The following is a 9,027-nucleotide window of genomic DNA, read 5'->3' as shown; positions in this document are numbered from 1 at the left end:
GTACTATAGTTTGAAAGAGGGACTAAATCCAAAATTGTCCCAAAGTATAGGGACTAAAAACATATTTAACCCATAAATTATTAACGAAATTAACGTGATTGTTTGAAAATAATTTTAATTAAATATTACATTTAATAAAATAAAAACATTATTAAATATTTTAGTAAGCAAAAAATATTAAATAGTTTTGCTAATGGCCTTTTTACATATATAAAATAAACTTAAAATATTTAAATTGTAATATTCTAAGAAAAGATTAACTTATCTGGAAATTCCTTTGACTTAAAATTAAAACATTTTAACTTAAAATAAGTGGTCAACCGAATATAACATTTTGATTTACTTATATGCAAAAATTGTTATCAGTTAATATTCTTAAGATTTAAACATTTTTTGTTCTTAAGTTAAGTTTTGATGTTCAGTTTAGTCTCTATTTTTAAAAATGTTAACCTTTAGTACCTATGATATGAAAAATGTATCAAATCAATCCTCATGACAGCACTTAATGAACAATAAATCACAAGTTTTCATACCTAAGTATCCAATATTTTGTGATTTGTTAAGGGAAGGCGTTATGAACAACAAATCACTTAATGAAAAACTTGTGATTTGTTAACAAATAAGACTGATTTGATATATTTTTCGTATTATAGGAACTAAAAGTTGACATTTTAAAAAGCGAGTACTGAACATTAGAACTTAACCCAAAAAGGTTTAAACCTATTCTTAACTTTGATAATTATTTGTGAGAAAACAACATAAAGGAATTAAAAATACTTTTATGACTGCACTAAAATAAAAATATCGTGGGTGTTTCAATTTCAGGCACATCCCTGTTTTGCGTTTTAATCTTCATCCCTCTCTTTCGATCTCTCTCTCTCCAAGGTACTCTCTCTCTACTACTACTACTAAACTACTTGATATCGATTGGAGCGGTGTTTTATGGCTTCTCTCTGTGTGCGTACTTCTTAAGTTTTCATATTGTCATGGTTATTCCTTTGCCCATGTTGTACTGTCAAATTTGCTGCTGGATGTGGGAAAATAAATTATTTTAATTATGTCACTGGTTATGCATTTCAGGGATTTCAAGGCGTATAATTCTCCTCGGCTTTGTTCCTGGAGTCTTGGTGCGTGGCTTTCTTTTTTTCCTCATATACTCTGTAAACCAACAACTTTTTGTGTATAGTTTGTTCAACTGCATGCTTAGATGGTCTATAAATTGTCCTTTTTATTCTTTTGGTGTAGTGTGGGATTGTTCTATGGTCTTATGATTGGCCAAATTATTTTCCTATCCAATTGGTGGAACTGATTAATGGAAAATACTGTTTTTAAAGGAATGAACTAGAGGACCTTCATTGGTTATTACTATTTGTAAATCTGCTCCTTTTGGTTTGAAAAAGTACTTCATAAGTTAAACATATTTTGATTGGTCTTGAAAAATTTTGAATTTTTTCATGTATTAATTTGAGCTTTTGAACGAAGTGATTTCGTAAATATGGTTGGACCTGATTCAACATAAAGTTTCCGTGTAACAAAGTTTTATTGCAAGCATAAGTAAACTGGTTAGATTGTTCTTTTCCATAGCTTCAATTCCGGCAGCTTTTCATATTAATAAAGGTCATGCTTATGCTTATACTCAACAACAGTTGTGGACATGGTCTTAGCTCTTACACATCTATCTTTGCTTCTCAAAGTTTCATGGGTAGTGCCCTTCTGGGTTTAAAAGCATTTCTTCCTCTACAGTTTTTCTCATGACTTGGATTGAACTATTTGCCTGACTAGTATGTTCTCTTTTGTTTTAAGATGCAACGATCATCNTTCTTTGGTATTAATTATTACTGTTTGTAGATCTTCTCATCTTAGTTCGAGAAGATCCTTAAAATCTGATCTTAATATTCATACTTATCAATCAAACATGATTGCTCCACTATAGTGGTGAAGTGATGGTAATATTGTCGCCTCTACCAGTTTTGTTTTGTATATTGTTGTTTTTATTGGTCATGAAGCTATTGGCAATCTGGTATCCTTGAGAACTGTGGCCATATCGGCTGCTATCCTTCACGGGGAAAATCTTGTTTTTACACATGATGCTGTGTAAGGATGAACCTTTTTCTAGGTTTTGTAGCAATTTCTATTTTTGGATAGAAAACCCAGGTTTCTGATTGGAGGATGAATGCAATTTTTATGCATTTCAACAAAACAGCCAAGTGCCTAAATCTTATTCTGGTGATCCCACATCAGTCTGGCTTCGATTCTGTTTAACCACTGCACTCTTGCAGAACTTTTGGAAAGTCAGTGCTCCTTACATCATTGCTGTCAAATTTGTGATATTCCTCATATGATTACTAAATTTAACAAGTTTTTATCTAAGCTGCAAACCTGATTTCCCTAAAAAACTAATTCTAGTAGGGTTGCATGATCTTAAGTGTTGAATTTGTGGTATTGGATGATCATTTTGTTCAACTCACAATGATATCTTTAGAAGAGATCCATCTGCAAACACCCTTGGAACTTTATTTCCGTCTTCATTGGGACTCTGCTCTGTTACCTGTAAATCTTTTCAGTTTCATGGTGGAAATCAAGTTAGAGAGGCTGCAAAGGTTGAGGAGATAGCAAAGGCATTGGTTGAGGTTGGAGTTGGTTTTGAATAGGAAGGAGAAAGTGTGTGATATGGACTTGGTTATATGGGGTGCTTAAATCCTGCATCAAGTAGGATGAGATGTTTGGTGTAGTTAAGTGGTTTGGTTCTGTCCCCCTTGAAATGTGGCTTTCAAGGGTAAGTTTCCCAAGTGCTTGTCAATTGGTATCAGTTACTAGTGACATGGAAAGCACTACCTACAAAGGGATGGGACAGAAAGGCTGAGTGATGGGTCATGAAGTGTCAGCCACTGGGATATCAACTCTAGGGACAAAGCTATGGTGTAGATTTTGGTACTATGGGGAGCCTTAGTTGCACAATGAGTAGCATGGGATTTTTGGTGGAGTACTCAAGTGATTTGGTTCTATTGTCTTAATAGCTAGTCCTTAAAGGGAGGGTTCTCCAAGTGCTTATCAGGTGTTCCTTTGAACATGGTTGGAATTTAGTGCCAGAAATGACTAGAAGGATGGAGTTGGAAGGAGGGTACTAGCCAAGTCTAGGTGACTCTTAAAAAAGTTGCTTTTCTTAATTTTTAACATAAAAGTTTAATTCATATTATTATTTTTAAATAATTATATATATATATATATATATATATATATATATATATTACACTACTTTAGCAGTGTAATTTTAATTTGGTATTTTTATTTATTTATGAATAATTTTTATTTTAGAAATTTTAAAGGTTATTTATCTTATATGTGTGTGTGTTAGGGAGTGGAGAGTGTATGAGAGGAGGAGAAAGAGTCAATGACCTAACTGTTTTAGCTGTTAGGAGAGGCGGGAAGTTAGGATTTGTATAAAAGGGGAGTTCGGTATTGTGAATAAGTTGTTGAGTAATTTTCTTTGATAGTTACAGGACCCATTGTCCTGAGGAGGGGGATTAGGCTCCCTAGTTACTGATTGTGCATGTTTTCTTGTTGAATTGAATACATACCCATTCTTTTTCAGTGTGAATACTTGTTTGTGAGTGTGTGTGTTAATTCTGGTTAGGTTTCATACCCAGAAACTTAACAGTGTGTATGCACATTGTTCAAATGTAATTTTATTTTATCTGTTATATTTATCTTTTTACATTTGGTACACAATTATGCATTTATCTTCCTTTTTAATTTCTAATCCTAGGTGGGATCTCAATTTTGACTAGCTTGTTCCACATTGCTTCTAGCTTGATTTCAGTTCCTCTGATCTATGTTCTGTTCATTAGTACAAGTCTCTGATTATTTTCCACTGCCGTGATGACTTCAAAATAGCCTCTAATTGGTGTCCTTTTTCCATTCAAACAAATTCGACCTCCTTTTCCTTTATTTGCAAATCCATGTTTTCAATCTTTTAATATCAGTTTATATTTTTCTTCATTCCTACGCTCTCATGCCCTTGGCAGTCATGTATTTGCTTTATGATTATTAACTTCTGCTTTTATAGATTGTCTTCAACTAAAGAACACCCATGTTTTTTTTATAATGTATAATTGTGAAGTATAAATTATTAAATACTATGATTTTGTTTTACATTTTTTTTTCGTTTTTTTGTGTTTGAGAATTTATGTGAACCGTATTTAATTCATTATGGAGTTGGTGCAGTTAAGGTTGAAGAATATATTCATTGGTTTTGAAGTTTTTGTCTTGAATTTGTTTCGAGCATTAGGTTTGGCCCTTGAGTGAAGTGAATTCTTGAACTATTGGGTTTATGTTTGCTTACGTCCTTCATTGTGAAAATGTTTAGCTATGATCAGTGCTTATGTGGTATTTGGTTTATTGCCTAAGTTTGTGAGCTGTTGATAAGGAAAACAACTACCTTGATTCGATATCAAGGCAACCTCCTTGAAATTATAGAGATAAGGGGAGAGAAATAACTTTTCCAGCTCCCTTATTCATTCATTCTACTGAAATAAATACATGTAGTGGTTGCCAATCATTGGCTGACCGCATTTGGAGGAAATAAAAACTAACAAAGGAATATTTCCTTAACTGAACCTATGATCAAGTGATACCTCATAAAGATATCTTTATAATATGATTGTGTCAAATGCTTTCCTCAAAGCTCATAATCCAAAAGATATTGTGGTTTCTTACTCTCCCTTTTAGTCAGTGTGGTGCTACTGGGGCCCTGTATCAGTATCGGCCCTATTGCTAAGTTTCAAAGCTAGGCCCCTTTTGCAAACAGCTGTCCCTTTTTCCATCCTGTTTTCTGGTTTGTGTGATTTTGTGGGTGCATTCTCTTAGTTTTCAGCTTTTGTTTTATGTGTAAAGGCTATTAATTTGACTTTTGGTTGTAATATAAGGCCGGTTTCATGTTTTGGCATTTAAATTTGGTATGTAGCATGAACTTTCGTTTCACTGGTAGCTTGGGTTTCATTTCATGGGATTTGGCTTTATTCTCCAAGTGTGATTTCTGACATTGTTCTGTTTTGGTTCTCCTAAGGTTTGAAGCTGTTGCCATTGGAAATCAACACTTATTTTGTTTTAGTGAAAGAATAGAGTAGAAAAAAATGATAAGACGAAGGTTATCTGTTCTCTCAACGTCAATCATCAGAAGCTCAACTCATAGCAAACCCATACTCAGATGCCCATCTATCCAATTTCAACCCCTTCAGCTCCCTCATTCTCCCAATGCTCATCGAACAGTTAGTTGTTATAAATTCCCAGATTTTCAAGGATTTAGAGCGTACAGTCTTCTGAGCTTGAATGATTTGAGAGATAAGGTTCCCAGGAAGCAGCCAACAAGGAAGGGGCGTGGGATTGGGTCTGGAAAGGGTAAGACTGCTGGGAGGGGTCACAAGGGTCAGAGAGCTAGAAAAGGTATAAAATTGGGTTTTGAAGGAGGCCAGACCCCTCTTCGAAGAAGAGTACCCAAACGTGGGTTCAAGAACCCATTTAGCCTCACTTTTCAGGTATCTTTTCATCTTTATATTTATCGTTTTTACTTTTGTATTATGCAGAACATATGGAAAACCAAAATAATTGAACTCGGTAAAATTGATTCTTGAACCAAATGCACTTGGTCATGGTTGTTTTTGTTTCTAAAAATGCATTCTTTCCCACTAAACTAGAACTTTAAAACTATATGAATAATGGAGAAAAATGAGAAAAAGGCAGTTTGTGTCTGTTGCCAATCTTTTTGTTATGGTGTTTAATGTTATTTGGTACAAATTGTGAAAAATGGCAGAAAGCCAATAGCCTGTCATATCATGTAGTGGATAGCTTTGCGAGCTTATAGCAGAAGTCACATCACAGTTAGAATATATGATTTTTATCAAATATATATGTTAAAAAATTAAGTCATGCGAACAAGTAAAAATAAAACATAAAATTAGCATGATATTTATTCAAAAGTTCAATAGGCTGACGACTTGTCAAAGATGGATGACAAGAAGATGCAGGACTCATGCCACAACTACAACAACAACAGTAGTTGCAACAGGGACAGAGTTGCAATCATGGATTTGAGAAATTCTGCTGTGCAATAGTGCTATAGGGGTCTTTCAAAGTAGATTACATCTCAAGTAGTTGGAGCTACCACTGGACGTGGGATATATAGCAGTTGTCTTTCAGAGCACTATCTACAACATTTGGATGCAATTTTCAATTATCGCAATCGCAAGGATGATCTAAGATCTCTGAGGTAGTTATGTTATTGAAAGATTAACTAAACCTCCGTGTGAGTTTGTGTGTAGGATCAATCTATTGGGATCCAAAAACAGAAGGCCCAATGCAATATTGCTTCCTCCGTTACAAAATAGTGTGACTAAAAGGAATATTTTTTCTTCATAGAAGTCAAAGCAACAGGGTAAACCATATTACCTCCAAAAGGAGCATTCTCCTTTTCACTTTGGAGAAACCAGATTCACCAGTGTTAGAAAACAAAAGCCAAAAATCTCAATTACAAATGAGGACCTATGAAGGTTACAGCTAATTACAAATTAGCCCCTTTTTTCCTTCTATAATAGACCTGTAAAGGGTGCTCTCGTTTCTTCTCTATCCCTCCCCATTCCAAACACAATATGTTATTATAATTATTGCTTTCTCTCTTTGTATTTTCTCCCACTTTAAGAAATGAATTTTTAAGTGGGAAACATTGCCTGACACTGAAGCTAAATTGATATGTTTAATGCTATATCTCTGATCCTAATTTTATTTTCAAGATTCTGAAACTTCCCATGAATATATATGTCCGATTTCACTGAAAGTATTGTGATCATTGACAGCAAATGTTTAAAGTTTATATCTTCATTGTATTGAAGAGATTTTCCCTATATCTTAAATGTTTATACTTGAATATTGATGTTGATGTAGTAAGGTATTCTATACCTTGATTGTTGGAGTTGACTTTGGATTTATGACCATTGAGTAGCTCAGTTTTATTCAAATTTCTGTTGATTTTGATTTGGTTGTTCTTATTTTAATCTCAGAAACCCATAATCTATAAGCCGTTTATATGTCGACATTGTTAATTTTTTTATGCCTCTTTTTGTCTGCAGCCAATAGGTTTGGGTAGAATTGCAAAGTTTATTAATGCTGGGAAAATAGATTCTTCCGAACTGATTACAATGAAAACACTCAAGGTTTTATACCTGCTAGCTACCTCACCTTTTCAGTTCTTCTGGAATTATTTTTGCTTCATGTGCTTTCTCATTCTTGTAGTCACTATTATTACCATAGGATGCAGGGGTACTTGGGAAGCAATCGAAAGATGGAGTGAGATTGATGGGGCGTGGTTCAGAGCAGATCAAGTGGCCAATTCATCTAGAGGTAGACTTTATATGAAGGCTAGACGAGTTTTGAGGATCATAATCACGCTTTTTGATTCTTAAGTTTTAACTTTGGAAATATATCTCTTCATCAGTTTTTAAACTTATCTTTATCTAATTTCTTAAATTTCACCATGGTCATAATTAATCATCATTCTTTTAAATATTTTATGATTAGTTATATGGTGGCTTGAAATTCTTTCTTCATTAGCAACATAAACTACCCAGGCGCAGCAAGATTTTTTTTCTTGGTAATTGAAATGGTACAATGGGGTGTCTATCATAGGGTGTCTAACTTGACATTTGTTACAGATAAAGTTTGTATTATACTATATATGTCCAAAGTTTATGCGCTAATTTTCTTTTACGTTCCTATAAACAAACAAAATGTTGTAGTTTGAGATTTATGCTATAATTGGAAATGTTAAAATTTAAATACCATAGTGTAATTTAACACAGCGATTTTACAGGTATCAAGGGTTACTGTTAGGGCTAAGGAAGCAGTTGAAGCAGCTGGTGGGTCTGTGAGAAGGGTTTATTACAATAAGTTGGGCTTGAGGGCACTGCTGAAGCCTGAGTGGTTTGAAAAGAAAGGAAGATTGTTGCCTAAAGCAGCTAGACCTCCTCCAAAGCAAAAGGATAAAGTTGATAGCATTGGTCGGTTGCCAGCACCAACAAAGCCAATTCCATTTTTAGTTGAATCAACCAAGGATCTTCCAGTTCAGCCATTTAGTTAAATAACTAATATGTGCGCACTATTCTTAAAAATTCTGATTCTTTATGGTGCAAGTCTGGCTCACAAGTTTTGCAGTTCATGCAATGCCAGGTTATTAATTCAGAATTAGATAAATGAATTCCTTGAAGACAAATGAAAGGGAAAATCTTGTTTATTACTTCATTTCTTTTAATGATTTGATCTTTGTCACTCAGTTGAAAAGAGCCTTAAGAATAGAGTTTAGCTTCTTCATTAAGGGTAATTTCCAAGAACACTCTTCACTGTTTACTTTTTTCTGGGTATGGATGGTGTTTGTCAAACTGACTTTGCTGAATTTTCATAAATGGACGATTGTTTCGATCTGAATCCATCAGTATACAACTTGTTTTTGGTGCTGAATGTCTCATGAAATCAGATTTCTATTTCTGTTCTTTTGATGTCATTGACTTATTACGTTATCAACAAAATGTAAATATATAAATATATTTTCACTTCCTACAAATGTTTTTATGCCATGACTTTTGAATTATTTCACATGTTTTTACCTTAAATGTTAATTTATGATATTGTTAATCACAAAAAAAATTAATATTATTGTGTTAAAATGATTATATTTATTATTTTATAAAATTTAAAGATAAAAATATACTTAAGTTTAAAGTAGAAATAAATTTTAATTTTGTGTCCAAATAATGGACTAAATTCATATTTAAACTTTTGTTTTTAGACTTGTGTTCATTTATTTAGGTGTATCCTTGCTTGTGTCCACAGAATAGCTTCAGGTACATTACAATTTAGTAAATCCTAGCTCCCGTTGAACCAAATACATGGATGGAATAAAATAAAATTTATTAATGAAACATATTAAAATGATTAGTTTAATCCATCAACACATTAAATTCAAAATTATATTTTCATACT

General features: G+C 33.3%; 1 protein-coding gene across 2 annotated transcripts; it reads left to right on the top strand.

The window, feature by feature from the left end:
* The first annotated feature begins 825 nt into the window (after positions 1–825).
* Positions 826–8,472, top strand: LOC106769883 (50S ribosomal protein L15-like). 2 transcript variants are annotated; one of them, XM_014655672.2, is made up of 6 exons: positions 826–885; positions 1,081–1,127; positions 5,066–5,534; positions 7,122–7,205; positions 7,303–7,392; positions 7,862–8,472. In XM_014655672.2, exons 3-6 carry the CDS (start codon positions 5,133–5,135, stop codon positions 8,126–8,128), a joined length of 843 nt encoding a protein of 280 aa, XP_014511158.1. In that variant the 5' UTR covers positions 826–885; positions 1,081–1,127; positions 5,066–5,132; the 3' UTR covers positions 8,129–8,472. The 2 variants fall into 2 exon arrangements, with proteins under 2 accessions (XP_014511158.1, XP_014511159.1); XM_014655673.2 differs by lacking the exon at positions 826–885 and adding an exon at positions 891–957.
* Positions 8,473–9,027: the final 555 nt, after the last annotated feature.

This window comes from Vigna radiata, chromosome 8, assembly GCF_000741045.1.
Source record: "Vigna radiata var. radiata cultivar VC1973A chromosome 8, Vradiata_ver6, whole genome shotgun sequence".
Taxonomy (NCBI): Eukaryota; Viridiplantae; Streptophyta; class Magnoliopsida; order Fabales; family Fabaceae; genus Vigna; species Vigna radiata.
The sequence above is the reverse complement of the archived record's forward strand: the minus strand, read 5'-3'. Positions and strand labels throughout refer to the sequence as shown.

What these genes read in the sequence shown, in the direction of transcription:
- LOC106769883 (XM_014655672.2), top strand. Translation starts at nt 5,133, where the DNA reads ATGATAAGACGAAGGTTATCTGTTCTCTCAACGTCAATCATCAGAAGC. An exon ending in CATTTAGCCTCACTTTTCAG is followed by an intron (nt 5,535 to 7,121) that starts GTATCTTTTCAT and finishes TTTTGTCTGCAG; the next exon opens with CCAATAGGTTTGGGTAGAAT. An exon ending in TTACAATGAAAACACTCAAG is followed by an intron (nt 7,206 to 7,302) that starts GTTTTATACCTG and finishes TTATTACCATAG; the next exon opens with GATGCAGGGGTACTTGGGAA.